The sequence below is a fragment of the Drosophila navojoa genome, chromosome 2 (genome assembly GCF_054131105.1).
Source record: "Drosophila navojoa isolate 15081-1374.11 chromosome 2, UAZ_NAV_1.0, whole genome shotgun sequence".
In the NCBI taxonomy this organism is placed as follows: domain Eukaryota; kingdom Metazoa; phylum Arthropoda; class Insecta; order Diptera; family Drosophilidae; genus Drosophila; species Drosophila navojoa.
The window spans coordinates 25,834,456-25,861,650 of record NC_142890.1 but is presented as its reverse complement, the minus strand read 5'-3'; the positions used below and the strand labels follow the sequence as shown (position 1 = coordinate 25,861,650).

The window sequence follows — 27,195 nt, the reverse complement described above, 5'->3', positions numbered from 1 at the left end:
CCGTACTGTACTTCTTTTCGCAAATACAAATATATGTGTATATCTATATATATTATATTTTTCGCCTCTTTAAGGCGCTTATGAACCGTTCAAGCTGCTCCAAATTAACTTTTAGTTATTGGCCCACTTCAAATAATATCATGAACATCATCATTGTGTCTGCTCTATTTGATGAAGTCAATAGCGAAATACTTTATCAAGGTGTCGATATTAGTTCATCAATAATTGTGAAATTAAGAGTCTCAATTGGGTTTGCGAATCTGTTTGCCTCGAACGGGGCAAAGTCTATGAAATTTATTGCCTAGGCGCAGCTAGCTTTAAAGTACTTTGAATAAAAGCAAATAAAATTCCAAGCAAGCAAACAAATTTTATTATAGGTAAATATTATGTATTTTCGTCACAAAAGATAACAAACAATCTATAATACGTGTAAGGCAATATTTAAATTGTTTTCCCCTTTTCTTAATATTCTTTACACATATTATTGTTTCTCCTATTTTTCATTATTATTCATTAAAATTAGTCATAGCAAAATTGATAATTTGGTGAATTTTTGTTATTTAATAGTATCCTCTACATACATACATACCGCATATACTGACTATATTATTATTCTCACCTATGTCATTAAAATATCATCATAAGCCTACTAATCTCTGACCGCACTTTTCGAAATCATCAGCCAAGGCGAGTTCTTTAATGATCCTCTTGCAATTTTCGTTTCTTCAAACTTGACCGAACAAAAACAAAAAAGCGCTTAAATATAAGAGCTCATATATGAGTGTGTGCGTGTGTGTGTGTGTGCCTGTGTGTGTATGATAATAAAATAAAAGACTTGTGCAGGTCGCTGTGCCAATGTTACGTGACTAATCACATTTGGCAAAGATTAGCAGCAATCAGCATCTGTGGAGAGTAGCAGTCATCATCATAGTTGTCCACACCAGACACAAAAGCGTTCAATTCGAAGTTCCGTAACCGAACCGCACATTCGCATACCAATACATAGTATGTATGTATGTATTGATATGGCCACTCATATAGCGATACCAATACCGATACATAACAAAGTTTTAAGTGCTCGGTCCGGTCGCGGTCGCGGACCTTAATTTGCGATGTCTGCTGGTCTGTTCGTCTGTCCATCTGTCTGTCCGTTCAGCTGGCGGCCCCGGCGCATGTGCCAAACGGTCAAGCGCAGTTAAAGCTGTCAAAGCTACAACAACAACAACAATGCGAACCATTGACAGCCGACTCGAGCGGTTCTCACACTCAAAAACTTGTAATAAATGACGTTTCCTAGAATTCAGTTGGTGTTCTCTATATATATACAGACAGCTCTATAGATATCTAGATATATGTATGTATGTATGTATGTATATACTTATAAAAGAAAAGTATGTTATTTTCGTATATTGTTGCTCTACGCTGTTTTTATTATTTAATTGCCATAGCAGCGCCGGCGCAAAAGCCCCGTCGGCTTGGCTGAATGAAGTCGGAATCAGAGAGCTGAGAACTGAGAACGAACCGTCATTAAATGAGGCCAACTCTGGAGAGGCCCCGAGTGTGGGAAAATATTTAGCGACTTCCGGCTGCGGTTTTGATTTGGATTTCTATGGAGCTCATTATATGCCTGTCGCCTCCGGAAGGGCTTCATTGATGATTGTGCTTATCGTGCTGAGCAAAAGCAAACAACAACAACAACAACAAAGGCTAAACGTGACGCAGGCGCCTCTGATGAAATATAATCACTTGCTGAAACTTTAGACTGACCAAATTGAAAAGAAATTTCGTTTTTTTTTTCTGTTTTTTGTATTTTTATTTTTTGTATACAAATTTTTTTATTTTAGATTTTGATTTGCTCCGGGTACACAATAAAAAATGTAGCAACACTCGTTAGCCATGTTGTCGGCTCCAGCTGAGTGGCTCGTAGATGCATTTTTTCCCATCGGAGTGGAGCTGTCGGCGCACGGTTTCCAGTCCAGCGCGCCTGAGCGAACAGCTGCCCCGGGTGAGTGGGTGGGTGAGTGAGTTGTCAACGCCTTGGGCATCAAGGCTGCCGCCTGCAATGCCTTCACCATGGACGCCACATGGGTCCAGTGCTGTTGGAGCTGGTGCTGGCCTCGCTGGGCGCTGGGCTGCAACTGCCGCTGGCGCTGCCGCATTCCGAGGGCGGGGGCGTCACCAGAGCTGGAGATGGGCTGCTGCTGCTGCTGGGGCTGCTTAGCTCGTCGGCTGTCTGCAGTGGCACCGCCACTCCAATGGGCAGCGTGGGCACCACCACTTGCAAGTAGTTGAGTCGATGGCCCAGATGACTCATGAGCTGCGTGCCCAGATCCACGCTGACGCCGGGCACTGCAGCCAGGGTCTTGGACACCTCATTGGCTGCATGCACGTAGCCGGCACGAAAACTCTCCGCGATGCTCAGCTTGGAGTCGCCGGCGACGCTGGCGCTCGAGCCGCTGCTGCCCAGGCGCAGTTGCTTTTGGGCCCGCAGCTTCTTCATGTGCTCCACGGTCAGCTCCAGGATGTCGGCCTTCTCCAGGCGCGTAATGTGCTCGCCCTCCTGCGTCAGGCACTCCACCATTATGTCTTTCAGCTCGTCCAGGCACTTGTTGATGCGCGCACGACGCTTGCGCTCCAGCATGGGTTTCATCACCTTACGGTATTGATATGTCTTGGACATTTCCATTTCTAGCACCATGTTGTCTACTAAGGTTAACTCAACGATATCACGCGTAATCCACAGTTGGTCTTGATTCTTTCTCTCTCTTTGAGTTTGCTCTGCGCTGCCTTCGTGTTGCATACGCCGCAAAGTCGTAGCTTTGAATGATTCAGCTCGCCGTCTGCGTCGCGCTTTTTATAGGCTCGGCCCTCGCTTCGTTTCGTTGCGATAGCGAGTGCGAGCGAGACGCGCATTTTGCCTCGTGCGCGACCCAACTTTAGAGTTCCTTTCTCCCTTGCGCCTGATGCTTGCCGCTGGCCTCTTGCTGGCTTCTGTTTACGTATGCGCTGTGTGTGCGCTCAGCCAACGTCGCGCGCGCTCTCTCTCTCTCTCTCTCTCACTCTCGCTCGCGCTCTCTCACCCTCCCGTTTGCTTGTGTGCGAAGGCAATAAAATGACTTGAGCTGCGGCTGCGCCTCTATCTTGCTGTATGCATGCGCCTGTATATGTGCATGAGTGAGTAAGTGAGTGTGTGTGTGTGTGTGTGCTGTTGTGTGAGTTGTGATTGTTATACCGTGGGAAACTGTTTCGCAGCCGATTTCCACGACGACGACGACGGCTGGCAGCCTGGCCTGACTTCTTCTGATTGTGCATGCTTGGGGTCTTTGCCTGTACGTCCGTCCGTCTGGCCCGGACTGACGGCCCGCCTTAAGAGCTCTGACTGTGGCAGAGCGGCAGCCAAGCGAGCACATGCCTTCCATCCATAACAAGATGTTTGCATTTCAATTCATTTGTATGTGGCCGGGTATTTGGACTCGAGCTCAGAGCTCTCTGTTGTTGTTGTTGTTGTTGCTATTGCTGTTGCTGTTGCTGTTGCTGGTGGTTCGTCTTGGGTCTTGTCTTGGCTTCGGCTTGCCATGTGCCTTCGCCTTCGCCTTCACCCTTGCAGTAGCTTATGGCACGCTGATAATTGTGGAATCGTCATCGCGCAGCAGACTGTTGTTGTTGTTGTTGTTGTTGTTGCTGTAGTTGCTTTGTTTTGTTTTTGTTTTTGTTGTATGTATTTTTTTTTAACGCTTTATGGATCATTGATTGGGATCGTGGGCTTCGTGGGCCAAGCATTACGCTTTTCGTTTACATGATTATTCTTGATTGCCCATTGCGACGACCACTGCTCGGGCTTTGGGATCTGTTTGTGTTTGCGCGCTCTCTCTGTGTCAGTATGAGTGTAAGTGTGTGTGTGTTTGTGTTTTTTTTTTGTATTTTGAATTTTTTGACTTGGGTACGGCTTATGGCTCGGACTACTTCTACCATTTGTAGACAATTACCGGCTTGACTGGGCAAGAGGCAAAGCATTTTATGCGACGTGTGCGCGAAAGTCAGTTTCGAGTCGATGCTTTGCCGCTATTGTTGTTGTTGTTGTTGTTGTTGTTATTGTTGTAGCGGTGGTTGTTGTTAGCACACGCTATAAATGTTGTTGTTATGGGCTGGCTATACATATGTGGCTGTATCTGGCTCGTGGGGTGTTTGAGGCTTTTGTCACGTCACGAGTGATTTGAACTTTTTAGCACATATTTATATTTAGCACGGCCTTAAACTGTGATTCATTCACAATTCTCAATTATGTGTGTGTGAGTGTACGTTTGTATCATGTCTCCAATTCAACTATTTATAGCAATCATTGGCACACAGAGCTCCAATTTCACAACACTTAATTAGAAGTGGCGAACCGACGAAATCACATTCAATATGACAACACAAGTGGCGCATCATCAGCGTCGAGCAACAACAACAACAAACTGAAAATAAATAAATAACAAAAAAAAGAAGAGAAAAACAAACAACAAACGGGGCACAAGACAAATTAAGTTGGCGTTTTGTACGCATTTCAAATGAGCTACAGTTAACAAATGTTAACAGCCTCATCTTCATTTTGACCGTTGTGTTGTTGTTGTTGTTGCAGTTGCGTTGGTCCGTTAAATGAGGCGCGAGCTCAACGCCGTCAAAAAGCTGCCTGCTCCGGAAATGGCTAATTGGACTGAGAGTGAGAAGTGTGTGATTGTTAGTGTTGTAAAACACGCGTATGTATGCATATGCACAAAAGCATAGGGGTGTCGTAATTGGGCTCGATTTTACGAGGGTTGCTTGCCTTGAGCATCATTAAATCGAGTGAGTATTAGATCTGTCATGTGCTAACTTAATAACATTCAATTCATATGATATTCATGATATTTAGTTTCAATGAATTGCAGTTGACTTCGTTAACTGCTTCACTTTCCACAATCAACTTTTAATGTGACAAGCAATCGCATAGAGGAACATATTTATATCTATTTAAAATTCTAAAATGATAAATAAAAAAATAAAAATAAAAATAAATAAATAAAATTCTAAATAAATAAAATAAAAAATCGAATATATAAATCTATTTCATTAATTTTATAAGCATAAGTTCATATTAGTTATGCAATTAATTCTGTCTAGTCACGATCACACACATGAATCAATTTGTTAATTGAATTTCATGGGAATCCCCAAGCAAAATGTCCAAATCTTAATTGATTTTTAGTATATCCTAGAAGAGAATTTACTAATCGACGAGCTAAAACAAATTATTAGAAACGTAAATACGTTAATTATAATATTAAACACTGTTTCAGATTACAATCAGCTAAATTACGAAAAGTGATTCACATCAATAATTCAAATATGTGCTATAAAAGTACCCCCATTTTTACCGTTCTCAAAATATATTTGGCTCTACATTTAATTAGATTTTATTTATTTAGAAATATGATTACATAATTCCAATAGGCTGTATTTCAATAATGCCCAGTTCAAAGGTCTCATTCGAATTCGTCATCAGTCATACGCACTGTGAGCCAATGTAATTTCGCCATATGCCCAGCGTAGCGCATTCCTCACAGTCGTTCAAAACCAACTTAAATACCCGCACCACACACCATACACACACACACCACACACATACACACACCAATTCTCGGCAAAAGCCCAACGAAGACCTCATTTCTCTCGCTTTGGTCGTTTATTTTTTTCAGCATTATTTCTGCTTTTTTTTTTTCATTTTTGTAAAACAATTTTTATTTTTTTATCGATGGCATACGCACGCGCGAATTTTAGTGCCCCCGCTGCGCCGGCGACCAACTTTGGAGCAGCAACAACAACAACAACAACAACAGCACGAGAGCGTGCACAGGCACAAGCACAAGCACAGGCCCAAGCCCAGAGACCAAGCCGGGCAGCAACAACAGCAACAACAGCAACAGCAACGACAACAAAAACAACTATAGCGTGTTGTTGAATTAATTTATATCCAACAGTGCGCTTTCAACTTTATTGCGCCGCGAAAAGCAGCCACAGCCACAGCCAGAGCCAGAGCCAGAGGCAGCAGCGTCAGCGTCAGCGTCAGCAATGTGTTCGCGTCGCCCCCTGGAGACCGGCCCGCACCGAGAGCTCCATAACGCCGCCAGCAACCCACACAGAGACAGAGGGGCAGCCCATCCATACCGACAAAAGGCACGGCGGCGCAGTGGGGGCCTGCAATGGCACTCACAGATACTCGACAAGCCACACACACATGCGCAGTGCCAGACCGTGGGAAACAAACTCGTGCCAGTCGTTTCATTGCTGTCAAATAATATCTTGATGGGGATCAACTTGAAAAGATTGGTTGGGGCTGGCTCGTTGCCGCTGCCGTTGTCGTTGTTGTTGTTGTTGCTGCTGTTGTTGTTGCTGTTTGGCGAGTCGCTGCTGGCCGCTGTTTAGGATGCGGTCGACGCTTTTGTTTTTTTTTATTTTTAGGTCTCTTTTTAGTCTTTTTAATACTTTACACATTTGTTCGTCATACCCCAACCGTTGAGTGTCTTATGTCTGTATGTGTGTGTGTAGTTATAGCCATGGTCGTAGATCAGCTTGGAAACCAGTTTGCCATCCGCCAAAGCGAGGCTGAGGCTGACTCTTTGGCTGCTGCGTCAGCGTCTGCGGCTGCGGCTGCGGCTGCTGTAGATGCCAGCACATACTCGCTAAGATCACATAAAAGACCCGGCACGCCCCACCGAACCGCCCCGACCCACCGCCTGACCCGGCGCAAGCGGCCGCAACTTTCGGTCAGCTCATTCGTGAATGGCTGCTGTGGCTCGCTTTTATGATGCACTGTTTGCGCTCACACACACGCACGCACACACACACACAGGGAGACATGCGAGCACTTGGCACGTTGCCCATTATCTTCAGACCGCTGGAGGCTTCAGTTGCTCAAGTGCACATATCATATTACCACAGGGCCTGGGACAAGACGCAACTATGTATATAATGCAAAGGCTGCAAAGCCGCCAACTGCACCCCCAAGAGCTGTGGCTGGGGGTCCCCCTTGGAGGCGCAATTGACACATGCAGGCGCTCCAGCTCTCAGCTCTTCGCCGTGATAAACAATGTCAGCATGTCTTAAAGGCATTTCACACACACACCCACTCGATCCATTAACTAGCATAAACAGCGACCCCTTTCTATCACCCCCCTGGCTGCTATCTAATGTCATTAAAAAAAAGAAGAAGAAAGCAGTATCTCAAAGATATGCGCCTATTGCAACATTAATGCCAACAGCAATCGTCAGCGCGCTTCACACACACTTCTCCCCCACACTTCAGTCGCCCCTGCATCGAGAAAATGAAAATTAATTAAAATATCTATATGAGCTCACAGGGGAGCGTCAGCGTCAAATAAGGGCGCATTTATATTGAAATCGAAGACAAGTGGCAGCCACATTTATTGCCGCAGGGTTCGAGTTCAAGTTCGAGCCGCAGCACAAACAAAATCCGTGTGGGAAAGTTGAAAATCGAAAATCGAAAACAAGTGATTCAAAATGCCCATACAAATAAAGCAGAACCGCAGGACGAATGTTGTGGCAATGCGTGGGAATGCTGGATTTAGTGCTTCATTTTTTTCCTGAATATTCCCATTCCACTCGGGCACAGATATGCCCTAGGGTATACAGCCTTTATGTTGATTGCCCATTAGGACAACAATTTGCACTCCTTTTAACCGTATGATGATCCCATGCACAAATATTGGGCCTCGTCTTCTGTGTCCTGGCTTCCTTCGAGTCGTGAGAAATTTTACGAAGGAACACCTGCCTGTTGTTATTCGTTTTGAAGCCAAAGCCACTTGAATACATTTCCTTCCAAATTTTTAGGGTACCAAAAATTGTTTCCCACACTTCGTATAGCCGAACAGTTGCACTTTTTGTTCCCCTCTCACTTGCCCTCTCTCTCACTCTCTCGCTGTCCTTTTGTGAATCGGGGGTACATTTACGTTTCCTTAGCAAGTCTCGCGACTCTCGACTTCCTACACACACTGGAAAACAGGCTCGACTACCTGCGCTGCCCTTACCGTAGCCTCGGCCTCAAATTTCAGGTTCAGGTTCTCGCTCCCTCGCTCGCTCTCCAGCTAACCGGCTAACCTGCTAACCATCTTATCTCTCTCGCCACGGTCGCTTTCAATGAGGGTGAGGTGCGTACCACGTACGCGTGTCTGTCAGAGGGTCTTTCAGCGTTTCCTTAACTGTGTGTCTTTCTCTCTCCCTCTTTCTCTCTCTTGTGCGCTCTCTCCCCTCGTCTGCGGCCACAGGAAATGCATTTTGTTTGGCTGCGCTGCCGCTGAGTGCGGTGCGGTGCGGTGCAGAGCGGAGCGGAGCGTTCAGACAGCTATAAAAGCGGTTGCCTTTCGGTTGGGAAATCATTCTGACATCGTCAGCGTTTCAAGCAACACACACAAGCAGCACAACAAACCTATTCACTTTTCCATTTCAAATTCAAAAATGTGCCAACAAGTCAGCAGCAACGACAACAACAACAACAACAAAATGAAGACCAGCTACAGCCTTAAGCAGGTCTTGAAGACGTTCTTCAAGAAGCAGCAAAAGCAACAACAACAAAAACAGCAACAGCGCCGCCAGAACTCACTTGAATCCCTCGAATCAGTGGACAATCTGCGCAACGCCGAGGTCGAGGAGGTCTACTATGCCGAAATCGATGAGAATGCCGCCAACGAGAAGCTAGCCCAGCTGGTGCAGGAGCAGGAGCTCGACAGCGAGGAGGACATCTATGTGCCCGTTCGCTTCGCTCGCACCGAGGCCGGCACCTTCTTCTGGACGACCAATCTGCAGCCAGTTGCCAGCGTCGATGCCGATCTACTGCAGCCCGCTTACTGCTACTCCAGCCAACAGCATCCGTTCATGCAGTACCAGGACCGTTGGGCCCAGGCCTAAGATTCGACAGCCCACGTCCAGGCCTCCATTATCAACAAGCTTTAAATGCATGCAACATTGTGATAGCAACAGCAGCAGCAGCAGCAGCGGCAGCGGCAGCATCGTACTTAATCTTAACTCAAACTCAACTCAGCGATCCCAGCGCTTCCATTAGTTCTTAAGACATTGTGATAGAAAATGACAGCTTTAACACAGAGATGATGAAAAACAAGAAAGAAAAGATATTTTACAATACAAGAAAAGATATAAAAACTAAAATTACATTTGGTTTCTAATTGGTTTCGGGTTTCGGGTTTTGGATTTTAGATTTTGGGTTTAGCATTTCAGTTTTACGATCTAAACAGATCTTCAGCATATTTTATGCACATCCTTCATATATCTCGAGCAATGTTATGACGTCTGGCATTCCACGCAATTGAATAGATGCCTCAACATGTTTACGATATGAAATTTTCAGCTTGTGCTCCGCTCGTAAAATATGTTTCGCTCCCCTACGTGACAGATAAGAGACGTATGTGTTTATACGCTGGGATGTGACACATTCTTTCTAGATCATTTCGAAACAATTTGTTGTTGTTTACTTCGATGATATGTGGCGCCATTCGATTTATAGTTACAATAGGAGTTTTCAGTTTCTGATTTGTTTTTTTTTTTTTTCTGGCAATGCATTTGAAAATATAGCTAACATTGATTAAAAGTAAGTAAACAACGGAGGCAATAAAAGTCAAGACAGATATTGTAAGAATGGAAGCATGCTATGAGGTTTTAAAATAGATCAAATATGAGCTTATCTTAAAACAAAATACAACTTGGATATGTGGATATATTTAGAGTGGAATAAGGAAAGTCTTGATATTATTCAATAAATAATATGATTATAAGCTTATATTAAAGACAATTTTAGGTTAAATATTTCAAGTATTTTATTAAAATATGAAGATATTAATTATTATAAGACCATCGAATATTTTTAAAAAATATTAATTGCGCTAAGCCCATTGAAACTGAAAATCAGAGCAAAATGTGTTTTTTTTTTTTTTTAATTTAAATTTATATATAGTTTTGTTTTTTATTAAAAAGGACTTTCTGACCTTTACTGGCAACTAATAATTATAATAAAAATATTGAATATCATTAAAACATTATCTTTTAATCGTAACATATTATGTGTGCTTATTATATTATCATAGATATTTAAAACTATCTAGCGAAAAATAAAACATCCATTTCCACGAATCATAGCTGGTATTATATCTTTGCCTCTCTGTCTGTCTTTCTGTTCGTTTCTCTCCGAATTCATGAACTTTCAATGAGATGTTGACGCCAGAAGTTTTCTTCAAGTACGCTTTTCTTCTCTACAGCCCTTTATAAGTCGACCTTGCCTTGGACAACCTTAGCAGAGTCTATGCACATTTTATGGCATGCATTCCATTGGGCTATTGGCTTGTTTGGCTGGCAGCCAGTATGAAATGTTCCCACTCCGGCTGCAGTGTCATCATATTATTGCAGTTGTCACTTGCCTTGGCTAAGGCCACCGCCACCTGTGTGCCCAAATATGGCGATGGTGTGCATAACTTCACGGCAATTGCTTGCACGGGCTTGTCGCCGCGTGTCGTACAACTTATTTATGTGCTTTTCTAGAAAGAAGAAAACAGTCAGTCGACAGGAGAAGGAATTGGCGCTGGTGCTGGTGCTGGTGCTTGTTGTGTTAAGGAAAAACCCATATCAAAAGCCACAATTAAAATGCAACATGTAGACGTCAACACCTTCCAGTCACGGGCCAGTCACAGTCGCTGCAGACACGCAAGACTCACATGCCAAGGCGTTTCGAGGCGGACGTTGAAATTGGGCATAAAAACAGTACCGCAAAAGATAATCGTTCTCATACACTCCCATCTCTCTCTCTCTCTCTCCCTCTCTGTCACTCTATCAATCACTAACGCATTTCTCCTACACTAAAAATGCAAATTGCTGTCACACAAGAAAATAATAATAAAAAAAGTGGAAAAATTGAAAAAGAATCGGGGAATTGAATAAAATTCTGGTAGCGCCGTGACGTAAATTAAGTAGCTATAGAAGTTTCTGTTAAATTGGCTCCGACAGCGCATAATTAATTTCGTATGCACGGCGGTACTGAATTGGAAGAAAGAACCATCATGGAATGCCGTTGCTGATGTTGATAATGCTTGCGATGATTGCCTCTGCTGCGATTGGGATCTGTGCAGCTCGGCTACCTCTATTCATTTGCATTTACAAGCGAACGCTACATGTACCCACTCGCCTGTGTGTTGGTGTCGTATGCGCCGCTCTGTCTTGGCGAGTGGCGAGTGGAGTACGCGCCGGGCTGGCCTGGCACACGGGCACAGGTGTACGGAGCCTGCTGAACTGCTGGGGTTTAATGTACGCCTCTGTGCCCAATTCTCGGCGACAACTCAGCGGCGGCCTTCGCGTGCGTGACCGGCATGCGCTTAGCGGTCATTGATTGGCCAACACCAACAGCACCAGCAACAGCAACAACAACAATAGCAATAGCAGCAACCGTAGCGGCAGTTAAAACATTGTTGGCCAGTTCTTTGACCATGTCTATGCTCGACGAGCTGGCTCTTGGCTAAGGGCGCCGCGAGCAACAAGTGTGTGAACACATTAAGCGGTGATTAGCCGACACAGAGACATTGTTGTTGTTGTTGTTGTTGTTGTCGTCGTCGTAGTCGTAGTTGTTGCTGTTGCCTAAGCACTTTGTGTGTGGCGATTGCTGCCACAAATTAGCCCGCTGCAATGTTACCATTAAATTGATGAGGGACAATGTGGGCAGCCGGAATACACAAAATGTATCCACATAAAGATCTAAGTGCCGAGACAGAAGATCATTATGCAAATAAACATACATACATGTACATATATAATTTAAAAACAAAGTAAGTCATTTATTAATATAATATATATATTTATAAAATATAAAATAAATATTTTTTAAATAATGCATATACATATTCAGGTATACAAAAATTAAAATGAAAATCATATAATAATAATACATACGTACATACATTGAAATTTCATATATGTTTGCAGAATAAAGCAAACGCTAATAATTATTATTAAAATAAATTGAATACATTTTAAAAATAAATATAAATACATTGATGATTGATATATGACTATTATTTTTGTAAATTTTACTTTTGGCTACAATTATTATTTTATATAAATACAAATATTAATTTTAATAATAATTAGGTATTACTGTTTCAATAAAGTCTATTATATTTATTATTTTAATTTTAAACAAAATTTGCTTAAAGTTAGTTGGATTGCATTTTATTATTAAAAAATTTAAGTAATATCTATGCTATGAATATATAGTTAATATATTTTGTATAATGTATACTAAGATCAAAATCAGAATAAAAATGGTTCTAATAAATATATTTTAAAATTTACTCAAATTTTTATATATATTATTTTATATATATCTATAAAAAAGTTCGTGGAAAACATTTTGACAATCAATATATAATTTCTAGCACATAAATTATTTGTTTTAATATATGTACACAATTTTTAAGAGCTACATTGTATATTTACTTTGATCCTTTACAGCTACATAATTTTTCAAAGCATACTTTCGTGCTAACGGTTTGATCACATCGGATTTCAGGCACGTCGCAGATTTATTGATAGATTTTTCTTTTTTTTTATAGGTAATCTATTAAGCAAAAAACTCTAAAACTAGGCAAAGATTTTAATTGAGCACGCTATGTGAGTTTAGATCTCGACTGTATAGGCGAGCGCTGTCAAACGGGTTCAAATAAAAAACCTCAAGATTTATTGGCGATTGGTCATGGCTTGTGCGTAACCTTGATAAGTCGACTCTGCTGAGCCGCAATTAAATGGCAAAGTCGCTCAAATAAATTCCAATACATTTCCGCATCATGCAGTAACTCCTGATGTTTACGGACTGTGCTACATTTAATGACTTTTGATGCGAGAGATCGAGTTCTAAGAGATCATAGATAGGTATGTAACCCCTTCTATTGGTCAATATAATTAATACAATAAAACGCTGTTTCATATCATTAACTAAATGTTTTTCAAACTTCAAATTCCAGCTAATTCAGCGGAAGTATTTTAAACAAAATTTTTCTGATTTTCCACTGAAAATGTGTAACTATATCTATTCCGAATAAAATGAGTTTTGTTTACGTAAATAAGACAGACTCCCAAGTTGGGGAATTGGTAAACAAATGCTCGCTGATGACATCGCATATATTTTGCTCACAACATCCATTCGATGTATTTATGGCAAATGATTCCCCGAAGTTATCGCAAAAAAAAAAAAAAACAATAAGAAAATGTTGTTCTGATGTGATAAACAAGATACCAACTGACAAGGGAACAATATAGATGTTGATTCTCGGTGATTGCCGATCGATTGATGGCTAATGGCTGTTGGCATCAGGCAGACAGGCCCGTCAATTAGAGCATAACAAACGACGGGTATTACTCACCTCGGCCGTGGTACGAGCCAGAACGCTGTAGACCAAAAATAAGCACATTGCATGTCGCACTTTGAGATAGGCATTCGCCTTATCAGTCCGCAACTGATAAGAGTGCCCGAGTTGCCGCTGAAGTGGCGGCAATATAGGCGTATAAATATATATAAATCAATGAATTTCCAAACAGTAACAGCAATTGTAAGCAACAGCTAACAGAAAGCACACGTAGACCACGCAACCTAAGCCCAAACCAAAGCCAACAAAGGAAAACCCAGAGAAAAGAAAATAAATATTCATTTATACAAGCATACATAAATATTTACAACACACGTTCGCAAGAAAAACAAATAAAAGTTCGCTCAATGAATTCGCAAGCTTTGTCGCTCTGCTGCTGCCTGGCTCTCCTCGCGGGCATAGCAGCCACATCGGTGTCCACCAACGAGACGGACTGCCCGCAAATGTGCCCGGCCATCTATCAGCCGGTGTGCGGAACGGATGGCTTCAACCTCAAGGAGTTCGCCAGCTTGTGCAACCTGAAGGCCAGCAACTGTCGCCGTGCACGCAACGCCCAGACGGGTAAGTCGATAATTGCTCGATAATCGATTGTGGCCATTCCATATTTCTAACGGTTCATTGCTTAGTCTACGCTGCCACTGACATGGCCTGGTGCACCTCCAAGAAGGTGGAGAATCTGGACAAGCAACTGAATATCAAACTGGACGTCGCTGGCTGCCTCAAGCCCTGCCCCATGATCTACAAGCCTCTGTGCGTGACGAACGGCGAGTATCGCGGCCTCGTGTCCAACGACTGCTCCTTGGAGATCTTCAACTGCGCCCTAATGGCAGCTGGCGTCAATACCTCCAAGCTTCTCCGCATTCTTCAGGCCGAGACTTGTTGAACCTTCTAAATCAATCAGGAACATATATGTAATATAGGACATACTATGTCCTTTACTCACAATTGATTTGAAATGAGAAAAATATATAAAAACTGAATAACGGAAAATAATTCGAATCGCATATTTATTAAGCTAATACTGGGGAACTAATATATTAAATAAACAAAAAACAGATTAAATACTTTAGCTTATCTAATCACGACAAATGCAAAGCTAACGCGTTTTATGGATTTTGTTTTTTAAATATATGTGTTCACACTTTAGGAAAATTATCTGTTTCCCTGACAGTTTTCATTTACAATATCACAATTATCATAAAAAATAGCTCAGTTAAAAACTTTTTGCAAGTTTTTTCATTTTCAAGTAATTAAAAATGATGCGATAGCTTTTCATATTGTAGATAGCTCGTGCAATATAGAAAACTTGCTCTAATAGAGTACATATGTGTACATCTTTAAAAGTTTCTGTATCAAGAATACATGAAATTTAATTGCATTTTAAAATAGTGCTTTACTTTTAGTTAGTTTTAATTTGTTACCAAATTTTGAAATTTTTAATAAAAGAAATTATACATAAAGTCCTAATAATGTATTTATTCAACTCAAGTTTATATTTGAAAATTTCCCTTTACGGAACATTTAGCTGCATTATTAAATTTATTGAGAATTCATCATTTATTGATATACATTTATTAATATAATTTAGCGGATATCTATGTATATATCAATTGTTTATATATGAACTTATTATAAACAAAATTAAAATTTTTTAATAAAATAGGTCGTTCAAAAAAATTTGCATAAAAGACGATTTACATTCAATATATGTAAAAAAGGATTACAAATAATAATAATAATACAAAATAATACTAAGCATAAAAGAACAAAAAATTAAAATTAAAACATAAAAAATAATAATTTTCGCATAATAATATAATTTATCCTATTAATATATTATCTTAATTATATATATTTTTGGTAAATGCATTTCTGGTAATCATATTTTCATATGTTAAATATATTTGCAATTTTATAAAAAAAAAAAAAAAAAAAAAAAAACGATTTTCTATAGATCATATATTTTTCCAAATATGCAAAATCAAATGAAAACAATATTCTCCGTAGCTGCCATATTTTCAATAAGAAAATACTTTCTAATATATGAAAAAAATAAATCAAGATTTTACATATTATCCAAATTTTATGCAAAAGTAGAATAAATAAATTCTCCACTATCCGCATATTTTTGCTATTGAGATGAGAGAAATACAAATAGAGAGATATTTTGCTGTCAAGAGTTTGTTTAGCATCAGCACAAATCCACATTTCGCATAGTTTTCCATAGTTTTTCATTTATTTGCAAATTGATATCACATTGACAAAGTAAATATTGCGTAAGAAAATAAATAATTGTGTGAACAAGTAACTAATAAGTGTTTGGGCTGCCCAATGCTGGAACTCGACTGTCGAGGGTCGAGAGTCGAGCTGCAGTCACGAGTTGTCCAAATTGAGATCTGTTGTGGAGAACACATTTGCGGTCTGTCTGGGGGCGGGGGCGGGGGCGGGGGCGGAGGCGGAGGCGTAAGCGGTGGCTAGCAAAGCGTGCCGGGCAATTGGCTGAAGCTTTGGCAGAGCCAGGCGTGCAGCAGGTCGTCGTCGACGCGCTCCTGTGTGTTGGCCCAGAAGAAGGTGCCGTTGTCGGTGCTAATGTACTGCAGCGGCAGTGGCAGATCCCACAGTGTGGCTGCGGGCGTCACGCTGGACGTGACTGCGGGCGTGGGCGTGGAGTGGGACACTGCGCTGACATTTAGACTGTGGGCTGTGCGGTCGCTGATGTTGCTGATGTTGCTGCTGTGGTGTGTGTGCTGACAGTTGCGTCCATGGTGGCAGGCATTGCAGCTCTGTGCACTGACCTTCTCCACGTAGACGCTGCTGATCAGCGTGGGCGTGTTGGGCGGTGGTGGCGTCTGTGTCAGCTCCTCGTGCACCTGCTGCAAAGACAGCTCGGCGAACTTGCTGATAGACTCATCGGGCGTTGATTTGCTGCTGTCGCTGTTGTCCGCCTGCAGCGGCTCCAGCTGTGGCAACAGCTGCGTATTATTGAGATCCACATTGTTGGGATGCGGCTGGCAGCTGGGCCTGCCCTTGCCGCCCACTGTCAACAGCCGTCGCAGTGGCTGCCACACTTTGCGCATGCGTCTCCCCGCCCTCGGCGCCGCTAAAGCCGCTGTGGCTGCTGTCGCTGTGCTGCTGTTGCCGGCCGTCAGGTTCTTCGTATCCAGATACATGGCGTTAGCTTTTGTGTAAGCTCTGCTCGACTCGTTCAGGTTGTGAGGTTGTCTTCAGCAGCGAGTCGTTGCGTGTGCGCACCTCGCGAGAGTCGTTCGTTTTCTGATGCTGCTGCGCCAGCCGGCGCTCATATTTATATATGAGGCGCTGCCGCAGCGCTGCCAATGGCCAGTCAAGAGTGAAATCGTATGCCGGCTGATCTCACGAGCCCAGGCCAAGCACCGAGCACCGAGCACCGAGCACCGTACGAAATTTGAGTGCACTCTCATGCACACACACACACACACACACACGCTACACATACCAATGCAGACGCTTCTCATCGATGGCTATGAGGGAGAGGGAGCTGCTTTTTATGTGCGCGTATTTCCCAAATAAATTCCAACAGGAATCCACAAGCTTGTGTGTACTTTTCCCATGCACGTACAATCGACAAGGGCCGCTTGATGAGTTTTGGCTGCAGGTAGATGAAGACGATGCCGTTTGCACAGTGGTGCCAGAGTTGTTAAACGGGAAGCCACTGATTGGATTGCAATTGAAAAGGCTTAAGACCATAAATACTGCCCAATAAGTATATTCGAATACAATAAGTATATTTATGCAAATCGATTATAGAGATTAGCATGAATATTATTGCAAAAATAAACATGGAATTATGTCTGAGAACATTTGACAAAACTGTTCCTATGCCCACTCTCTGCTAATCGCCTTAAGGTATTAAAAATGTTTAGTTAATGTGCAGAAATATTAATGGCTCACTAAATTGATGATCATAAAAATTCAAATATTAGCATAAGCTTATAAAAAGGCTGTAAAATATCTGCCTGTTACTTTTGCTAATAGGGGAAAGAGGAAATCTAAAATAACTAATGTATTTATTGGCTGAAAACATGTTTTGATTAATAGTTTTGTTTTTTTCGATAATATTTTTTTAATATTAAATTAAGCAAAAATACATAATTTGTTAATAATCATATTACTATGCAATTTTTTATTTTTTGTATACATTTATTATTTATATTATGATATAAACCTAATATAAATTTTAAAATATATTTTTAATTAAATTTTTATATTAGCCAAATAGTTCATATGAAATTCAATTGGATTTTCAAAATTTCCCGTTTTATTGCCCATATGCACTTAATGGCCTGCAGCAAATTGCTTTGGCACCACTGTGCACTGCCTGTTCCGTCATTTATGCACGACTGACTTTGTTTTCACATTCACACGGTACCCGAAGCCGCAGCCGCAGCCAGAGCCAGAGCCAGAGCCAGAGCCAGGGCCCAGTAGTTGTTGCTGGTTTACTGCTGCTTGTCCAGCTGAAGCCGCTTGGGCGCAGTGACGTAGGCATTTCGTTGGCTCTGCGCGCACTGGGGGCAGCAGCTGCACCTGTTCCATTGTGGCCCCTGTAAACTAAGACGCTGTGCATTTCCGTCCTGGCGCAGGCGGCGCACCGTTGCGAGTGTGGGAAAGGGCTTATAAGAATTTCACTTGGGTTGTTCGGGTTTTTGGGTTTTCGGGCACTATTGTTGTTGTTGCTGTTATTTTTGTTTCCTTTCTTGTGATTTTTTGGTGTTTTGTTATTGCTGTTGCTGTTGCTGTTGCTCTTGCTACTGTTGTTGTTGTTGTCGGGAGCAGCTGTTATTGCTACTTGTTCGCCTGTTTGTTGTCATTTATAATCAAGGCTCCGAGCCCCGGCGCTGATAAGTTCATTTTACGTTCGTCGATCCTAGCCAAGGGGATTATGACATGTTGTTCACACGCTCAGCACAAAGGCAGATCTAATGAGGCCGTGACCTGATTTCACATACAGACAGACAGACGGACAGACAGAGAGCAGTCCTTTAGCTCTTTCCCACACAACGGCTAGTCTCGACAAACTAGTCGGCCCAGTCCGATCGCAAACAGAGCCTGGCCAGCTCTCTGGCTGCCCGGCCGGGGGCCGAATGCAACAAACTCGTGCCAATCGCGTGTACACCGCACGCCTGCAGCTTGTGAGCCACCGTCTCCATCGCTTTGGCCGCCATTAATCTTGAACCCGACGCTGGCGACGACGACGACGACGACGATGGCATCGTTGCCCCGCACATTTGCCCCCAATCAGCGCCTAGCTTTGAACTGCACGTTTGCTAAATTGAAAGCGACTTTAACTCCAGCTCCAACTACAACTCCAACTCCGACTCTGACTCTGACTATGGCTATGAGTGCAACTACTACTACAACAACTACAGAAACTAAGATGCTGCCCGCTTCAATTCCAACTGCACCTCCGAACGAGCTGCGCATGCGCCTGCCTTAACGCCTTATTGGTGGATGGGATAGTCGAACGCCAAGCTGCTGCCTTTGCTAAGCAATACACTTACTTTGGCCGTAACACTTACCCGTGAATTCATTTAATTTGCCCAATAAAAATATATTTATATTAAACGACTGAAAGCGAAACTAATGGAAATACATTTTATTTAAAATAAACTACATACTTAACTAAGAATTTAAATCTAATCAGATTTGTCTACAATATCTATCTATATCTACAATATTATTATGAAGATTAAATTTAGTTTTAAATTTGAAGGATATTTTACTTCCAACTCAATAAAGCTTCTGGATTTCATCAATTTCGTTTCGTGGCTTGTCAAAGCTTTTCTCTTTTAATAGTTTCAATTTGACTAAAAGCTTTCTGGCGAAAAATAATATCACCTAAAATGATATTGAATAGTTTGTAAATATTGTTGTAAATGATGTTATGTAAGCTCAGTTTCTAGAAAGACAATAGATAATGATTTTTCAGTTAATTTATACTTGCTCTATTCCTTGCTCTATGTAGGACTGATAAGACAGCTTTCTTAGAAATTATGATCAATTTTCATTTAAGCAATATTATTTAGTTAAACAATAGTTGGAAACTTTAGTGAGCTCTAGAGCGACTATTACTAATTATTACTAATGTAATGATGTTATGTTAACTAACAGATGTTACTTAACTGATCTCCACTAATTTGGGCAGAGTATTTTGGCTTCGATTTCAGGTTGCTGCAATTTCTGCTTCTTTTTTAGCCACAAGCAACCATTTGGCTTTTGGCTTTTGGTTCACACGGCAGGCGACCAAACGGGCAGCGAGGCAGCGGGGCAACGAGTTTTGCGCAAAACTTAGCGCAGAGCTTAAAAAAAGATATATGTATATATGTATGTGTGTATACATACATATATGACAAGCAATTAGTGTGCATTGAGGTTAGTTGAAAATGGTTTTTGGCTGTGGCTTGTGGCTGCTGTGATTCGCTGTTGCTGTCCGAGTGTAGTGTGTGCGTGTGTGTGTGAGTGTGTACAGTTGTATATCTGTGCTTTTGCATGCGCCTTGCGAGTGGATGCAACTGCGTTACTCATACGACACGTGTGACAACAAAGTCGAAAGTTAAGTCCGCTTGTAAGCTGAAGCTCTTGTTATTGTTGTAATTGTCATTGTTGTAGCCGTTATTATTGTTGCCTCTGTTCGAAGTCAGCGGAAAAAAGGCCAAGCCAGCAACCCAGCAAGCAACGGCTAACGGAAGTCATGGCCAAAAGACAAACAAACAAACCAGAGATTCTGCAGCATCATGGGAACTGCTTGGACCGGCAAAAAAAAATATAAAATAAAAAATAAGAAGAGAAAAAAAGCACAAGTGTCATATTGCTGTGCTGGTGATAAATAAAAAACAGGCAACATTTTATACACATAGTGTGTGTATGTGTGTGCCCCTTAAGAGCTGACAGCTGCCCAGCTGCCCAGTAGCTGTAGCCGAGATCAGCGAAAAGATGAAATAAAACATCATCTTAGAACGACAACCGGATGTTGAAGTTTATTGCGCTGAACGTTGACGGCGACAACATTTAGCTATGCAAAAGTATTTCGGCTACTCCCGAGGAGCTGTAAGAGCTGTAAAAGCTGGCGACGACGACGACGACGACGACTGCTGGGGACGGCTACGCTAAATCGATACGCTTCAACGAAATGCTAGCCACTTAATGTTGCTGTTATAGTTTTGTAGTCGTAGTTGTCGCAGTCATCATCATCAGCCAAGCATGCGACATAATTGCGCGAGTTAAAGCCCCCCAAACAAGCGACAACAACAACAACAACAGCCGCAACAACAGCAATCATCAGCAACAGCAGCAGCAGCAACAACAACAAGCAGCAAAACATTTCAGCAATCCATCGGATCGCATCACAATCCAGCCATCCGTCCAACGTGTGGGAAACACACGACAAATCTGTTTCCCACGGTCTCGTAAAGTAGGCACAACACAACACACACTCATAGTAGGCTCCCATTTGTGCATATGCATGTCTCTATATGCGTGTGTGTGTGTGTGTGAGTGAGAGCACCAAAGAGCCAAAGAGCCACAGACGACGACGAATAGGAGCCGCCGTTGAAGCAGCAGCGCAACTGTCATCATTGACAATAAGTATGACATGGACGATGGCAACAGCGACGGCGACGGCAGCAGCAGCAGCAGCAGCTAGCAACGACGGCACACTGAGAGCCACGCGCAGAGCCATTCTCACTCCAAATCCGAGATCCGAAAGCCACGACTGCGACGCGACGCCTCGCTCGGCAATCAATTTTCGAAGACGACGCGCGCCAGAGCGCAACAGGGCACGCTCTCTCGCTCACGCTCAGCCAATGCAGCAGATCAACAGTGCTTTGCCGAGTCGCTCTGCTTCGTAAACTGTCGCAATAATATGCCAAAGAGCGCACAGTGGACCCAATGTAATTATTATTTGTAAAGTTATCAAACATGCGGAAATTTATATTCAAACTTTTTGTTCAATTCGATAAGCTTTGATTTGTAATATAAGTAATTGATATAGAATACAATATTTCAATATTATACTTGTAAGGTAAAGCTTTTTAGGCACTATAGTTTTTCAAATGATTGGCAAAAATGTATTGAAAAAATATATAATATAAATGCTTTTTAATATGATACTGTTTATATATAATACAATATATATATATATATATATTTTTTTCCAAACAGGTTTTAAAGGACATTCGCAGCATACTTTAAGGAACAGAAAATTATTGAATTGAGACAGTAAATACCTATGCAGCTTTTATTGTAATATTGAATAAATAACTATTAACTATTTTACTGTATATATTATTGTTTTGTAAACTTAAAAGTGATTACCCTTCATTATCTATTTTTATTTGAAATTAGGTACTTCTGCTCTCAAAAGTAGGCAGTAGAAAATATTTGTGAAAATATAGCATCTCTGGATTTTTCTATATTATACAAAAAGAGTGTCTGTTATGTTTTCTTTTCAAAGAAAAATAATTAGATGCAAACTAAATAATTATAATATTGCTAAAGAAAGTGAAATCAATATTTTTCTATTTCATTAGCAAGCCCACACAAATTTGTCCACCGCCAAGTAGCAAGCACAAGTTGTTCACTGCCGACCCACTGTGCAGTCGGTTGCCAGGCAGCTCGACTACCCCAACCCCAACCTGTGCCTGCAACGGACTTCACAGTAGCCTCTCTTTGTGCGCGATGCCGAGTGCCGCTACCGAGCCGAGACCGAACGCGCACGAATGCCACCACAGCCCCGCGCGTGTGTGTGTGTGTGTGCGCGTGTGAGCGATCATGCGGGAGCTGAGGCCCAGCCGCTGCGCTGGGAGAGCGTCGTATAAAAGTAAGGTTGGGAACTTGTTTGCCACTCATTTCATAAACGTGCCGCCTGTTGAACGGAACGCTCAGCGCGACGCACGCGCAACCGCCCCCAAAGAAGTGACGATATCGACGTGAATATGTGCGTCTAGTTCGGTGCGAGCCAAAAATCAAAATTTGAAATAAATCCAAATAGAACTATATTAGAGAATAGTGGAACGTGACTCGAATCACAACATGGTCATGGAGATGTCCAAGACGTATCAGTACCGCAAGGTGATGAAGCCGCTGCTGGAGCGCAAGCGACGGGCGCGCATCAACAAGTGCCTGGACGATCTCAAGGACTTAATGGTGGAGTGCCTGCAGCAGGAGGGCGAGCATGTCACGCGCCTCGAGAAGGCCGACATACTCGAGCTAACGGTGGATCACATGCGCAAGCTGAAGCAACGCGGTGGCCTCACCCTGCACGCCGTCGGCAATGCTGCGACCGGTGGGAGCGGTGTGGCCGCCTCCAGCACCAGTGCCGCCCACGTCGAGTCCTTTCGCTCGGGCTATGTGCACGCCGCCGATCAGATTACACAAGTGCTGCTGCAGACGCAGCAAACCGATGAGATTGGCCGCAAGATTATGAAGTTTCTATCGACGCGCCTAATTGAGCTGCAGACTCAATTGCTGCAACAGCAACAACAACAGCAGCAGCAGCAACAACAACAGCAATCTCTCTCTCATGCCACAGGACGCTTGGCCTTTCCGCTGCTGGGCGGGTACGGCGCCGCAGCCGCAGCCAGCTACAGCGCCTTCCTGGCGGGCAAGGACGAACTGATCGATGTGACATCCGTGGATGGCACAGCGCTATCCGAGACAGCGTCGATTAGCTCGCAGGAGTCGGGCGCCTCGGAACCCGTCTGGCGGCCCTGGTAATCAACTGGCTGCTGCCTGCCCGGCGACATCATCTAATTTCTAGATCTTATCTTAAGTATTCCAAATGGCTATTAACCGTTCGCTGCAGCCATTATCAGCCGCAGCAACATCAGCAGCAAAATCTGTTGTCTTCCAAAGCAAATTGTGACGACGAGTCATTTCATTGATTCCGTTGCACTGTGCATTGTTTTTTAAATACTTTTAAGTTTATTTTGATAATAACTGTAAATTGTTGCATTTCAACTGTGATATAACTAAAGTACGCGGCCTTTCAACTCACCTGGAATGCGCCAACATCCTAATAATCTTTGCTAAAGTTCCCTAGAGTTAAAAGTGTGCATTGTTCATAGGTAAAGGCATCTTTAAAAAAATATACATATATATAACTACATTAAGCTTTAAATAATTTATAAATGTTAATTTAGACCTTATACATAAATAAACAAAACGTTCTCGTGTGAAATGAAGATCAGCGATGTTTTTGATTGAAGAGAAGAGATGACAATTAATCGGATTGAGTGTTCTAATTGGATGCCAATTGGATGGGTTGTACTCATGCTAAGCTAACTATTTCGCAATTTCATTTAAATTATGTGTATTTATGTGAAATGTTTGCATGGATTTCGTTATATCATGAAATTGTTAATTGAAGTAGATAATGTATAATATATATATAAAAAATTTGAAGTCATGCCTGAGAAATATTATATGGATTATATTACGCTTGCCTTATACGCATATAAACAATCAAGATGAAGAGATCCTGAAGATTAGAGCAATTTAAGAAGTCATTCCTTAAATTTTTATTTGGCTATTTGAACACAATAGGTTAATGGATGGAATCATACAGATAATATTATTTATTAAGAGAGAGTGCTGAAGAGGCGCAGTGTAAGTATCTAAAAATCCAATCCCGATCCTATTCGCTCTTATATATTCCCACTACTCTCGATCCAACGAGCTATTGCTACACTACAGCCCTCCCACGCGGTTATTGTTATTGAAGGCAATCAAAGATATTTAATATCATCAAATATATATTTATTGAAAGGTTTACAATGCAATAAGGCAAACAGTAAAAACACTGCTCTCACATTCATATATCAAATTCAAGCGGGACATCAAATCATAAATACTCTGTATTTTCTTGATGCCTATCTATTGACATTAAATATGCGCTGAGTGTGCATTCAATGAATTTTCAAGCATATCTTCACATATCTCCACATATCTCCAGTGCTCTCATTTCAAATGTGATCTACTGCCACACACACACACAACCACACACACACACACACTTGCATGTGCTGACTTTTACTTTTATCAGTCGAACATCTCTTCACATTTCATGCAACAAGTACATCAGCATATCTGAAGTTGCCTTCACACAAGCAATTAAGAGCTTGTAGCTACTGTAAATAGATGCAGATACAGATACTGCATACATACACACATATGGAGATAATATGAGTGTGGTTAAATATGTATGCATACACACATAATGTGAGTGTCTGAATCATTTATGTAATCAACTGTGCATCAGCGAAGATGCGAGAGCATCCTCTACTTCGGCTGGACATAATTAAATAACTGTCCAATCCAATTGGAGCCCTGGCACGATCAACGATCCCTTGTCCAGATTCTGATTAGCGACAGCAGGTAAATGCCAGAAACTGGTTAGACCTGCTGGCAGAGAAAACAACCCCTAAATTTGATGCTGTTGCATACAATCGGATTTTTACCTGCATGCAGGTTAAGACATAAACAATAAGCCTGCCCTAATAGGGACAATAGGGCAGGGATTGAGCTCAGGTTCGGGCTCAGGTAGACCCAAAGCCAAACAATCGATCGGTCACAGAGTGGATTAGCCAAGCGAGCAATGACTCAGGCTACTTAACAATGGTTTGCAGTTATGCAAAGGTTATTAAGTAGTTTTTGTTTGCTGGGGATAGCTGAAAATTGAATGCCATTTAGGAATGAGAACAAACAGGAAGTATTTCTTTTGAATTGTATATATATTTTGTTTTTGTTAAAGTATGAGTTAAAATTTATCACAATTTTGTAAAGCTCGATTGAGTGTTGCGCCTTGCTGTTAATTTTGATTTGTTGTGGATGCTCAAAATTAGCAGAAGACGCCTTAAAGCAGGAAGCTGGAGCCGCTGATCGCTGGTCCCAGAAGTGGAAGACATGGTTGCATGTGGGTGGATGACCAAATGTTGCTTGCTTAGGCCTGCACCCAGCGATCCTGGAACTGTGCGACGGCGATTTCGTTGGCGGTGCTGCAGTAGAGGGGCTCGACGAGATCGTTATCGGCGGGCAGATCGGAGGCGGCGGTCCAGAAGAAGGTGCCATGGGCGGTGCGCACAAAGTGAACTGGCACGGTGGGCAATTGCTCGAGCTCGTAGTCCTCCATTTCGCAGGAGGCGGAGAGACGCTCATTGGCCTCGTTCTCATAGGATTCCAGAGACACGGCGCAGGATTTGTTGATAGACTCGAGATCAGCATTGCGGCTGTTCTCGATGGACTCCAGAGATTCCAATGAGTTGGCCTTGTGTGTGTTTTGCATGTTCTGCTGCTCCTCGACTTGTTGCTGCTTGAAGATCTTTTGCAGCAGCTTCTTCACGCTGTAGGATTTCTTGTTGCTCTTGGCGTTCATGTTGTTGCTGATGATGATGTTCTTGTTCTGGCACATCTTGAATTTGTTATGTTGTGTGGTTGCTTAGCTGAGATGCTGAGATGTTTACTGTACGAAGCGTAGTGCTCGAATGATGTCTGATCCTCTGAGCTGTCGGCCTTTTATACCCGCACAGGACCAAAAACGAAACCCAAGCCCCGACAGCAGGTCGGGACGACGAGGGTTGAAGCCGGCAGGCAGGCAGGCAGCCAGAAAGATACACCAGATACACTCGTCGAGTGTGGGAAAGTACAAGGATACGTGCACAGACAAAACACTGTAAACGAGAAAATCCTGAGCGCACCAACACACAGATGCACACACACATTCAAAAACGGCAGGTGTGTTTCGAAACGGACGGCTGGGACGGACCTGCACGCCATTAACCTGCATGCGGCGGAGTGTGAAGGCATGTCATGCTGCTCCGCTCCCACCTGCTGCTGGTGTATCGCAATGTTATCCTGCGCCAGGATCGTGAGAAGCGAGACTTTCTACCAGTTCCCACAGTTTTTCGAAGGATCCTTTTTCGAGCCTATTGAAAACAACAACAGCAAACGAATCTTTTTGCTGATCACTTTTGGTTTTTATATGTTGTTATCGTTGTTGTTGTTGTTGCTGCTGCTGGCAGCTCTTTATGCACTTATCTCGTTTTGGTTGGCATAGAAATCCCTTTTTTTCGGGTCTTGAACACGTGTGCATCGGTTGCCCCCGCAAACGTGGGAGAATATTTTCAATTTTCAACGCTCGAACGACTCAAACAATTAATGGCCTGACAGCAGAGGCCCAGATCAACTAGTTGAATAGGCAAACACATTGGACTCGCATTATTCACTGAGATCTGGGATCATTTAATGCGCTGTAATTTGAAATTTATAATTTTTGTGTGTGCCTCGAGGCGTTGCCCGAAACGAGCGAGAAAAAAGGAGGATCACAAAAAAAAAAAAAGAAAAGGAAAAAAAGGAAAAGGAGAAAAAAATTTAACCAAAAACGTGTCAGGCATTCGAAAGCCGAAGGAGTTGCTTTTAATTTCATTTCGATGGCACACAATTAGCAGACGACCCCTGCGCTGGCCTGCCCCGTCTCTCTGTGCCTTATTAAGGGGCACTTTGTGTGCTTCCATGGAGCAGGCGCTGAGAGCGAGACCGATCACAGCCGCTCGCTCGAGCGTTGTCCTTTTTGGACCTCGGCTCGGTCGCAAGTTGGACACGTGATGGCGCGTGAGGCGTCGACGTTGGCAGAGAACGAACCATTCCGGGGACGATCCTGTACTTAATGGATTGTCTTTGACTCGACTATAAATATTTGAAGCCCCTGAGC

At 42.5% G+C, this 27,195-nt stretch overlaps 6 protein-coding genes across 6 annotated transcripts; 3 read left to right on the top strand and 3 right to left on the bottom strand.

Annotated features, from left to right (window-relative positions):
* Window positions 1-1,396: 1,396 nt before the first annotated feature.
* On the bottom strand, window positions 1,397-3,377 carry E(spl)mbeta-HLH (Enhancer of split mbeta, helix-loop-helix). The gene has a single exon (XM_018113733.3). It carries the CDS (start codon window positions 2,798-2,800, stop codon window positions 2,069-2,071), a length of 732 nt encoding a protein of 243 aa, XP_017969222.1. The 5' UTR covers window positions 2,801-3,377; the 3' UTR covers window positions 1,397-2,068.
* A 5,022-nt stretch (window positions 3,378-8,399) lies between these two features.
* On the top strand, window positions 8,400-9,201 carry E(spl)malpha-BFM (Enhancer of split malpha, Bearded family member). Its single transcript, XM_018113735.3, has one exon. The coding sequence runs from the start codon at window positions 8,494-8,496 to the stop codon at window positions 8,941-8,943; it is 450 nt and encodes a 149-aa protein (XP_017969224.1). The 5' UTR covers window positions 8,400-8,493; the 3' UTR covers window positions 8,944-9,201.
* A 4,415-nt stretch (window positions 9,202-13,616) lies between these two features.
* Window positions 13,617-14,447, top strand: Kaz-m1 (Kazal-type protease inhibitor m1). Its single transcript, XM_018100502.3, has 2 exons — window positions 13,617-14,015; window positions 14,081-14,447. Exons 1-2 carry the CDS (start codon window positions 13,802-13,804, stop codon window positions 14,335-14,337), a joined length of 471 nt encoding a protein of 156 aa, XP_017955991.1. The 5' UTR covers window positions 13,617-13,801; the 3' UTR covers window positions 14,338-14,447.
* A 1,221-nt stretch (window positions 14,448-15,668) lies between these two features.
* Window positions 15,669-16,757, bottom strand: E(spl)m2-BFM (Enhancer of split m2, Bearded family member). Its single transcript, XM_018100557.3, has one exon. The coding sequence runs from the start codon at window positions 16,622-16,624 to the stop codon at window positions 15,929-15,931; it is 696 nt and encodes a 231-aa protein (XP_017956046.1). The 5' UTR covers window positions 16,625-16,757; the 3' UTR covers window positions 15,669-15,928.
* Window positions 16,758-22,316: 5,559 nt separating this feature from the next.
* On the top strand, window positions 22,317-23,667 carry E(spl)m3-HLH (Enhancer of split m3, helix-loop-helix). Its single transcript, XM_018113144.3, has one exon. The coding sequence runs from the start codon at window positions 22,521-22,523 to the stop codon at window positions 23,202-23,204; it is 684 nt and encodes a 227-aa protein (XP_017968633.1). The 5' UTR covers window positions 22,317-22,520; the 3' UTR covers window positions 23,205-23,667.
* Window positions 23,668-25,222: 1,555 nt separating this feature from the next.
* E(spl)m4-BFM (Enhancer of split m4, Bearded family member) lies at window positions 25,223-26,629 on the bottom strand. Its single transcript, XM_018113148.3, has one exon. The coding sequence runs from the start codon at window positions 25,894-25,896 to the stop codon at window positions 25,429-25,431; it is 468 nt and encodes a 155-aa protein (XP_017968637.1). The 5' UTR covers window positions 25,897-26,629; the 3' UTR covers window positions 25,223-25,428.
* Between the last annotated feature and the right edge of the window lie 566 nt (window positions 26,630-27,195).

Coding starts and splice junctions, on each gene's coding strand:
- Kaz-m1 (XM_018100502.3), top strand. CDS start 13,802: ATGAATTCGCAAGCTTTGTCGCTCTGCTGCTGCCTGGCTCTCCTCGCG. Junction 14,016..14,080: donor TGCACGCAACGCCCAGACGG/GTAAGTCGATAA, acceptor TTCATTGCTTAG/TCTACGCTGCCACTGACATG.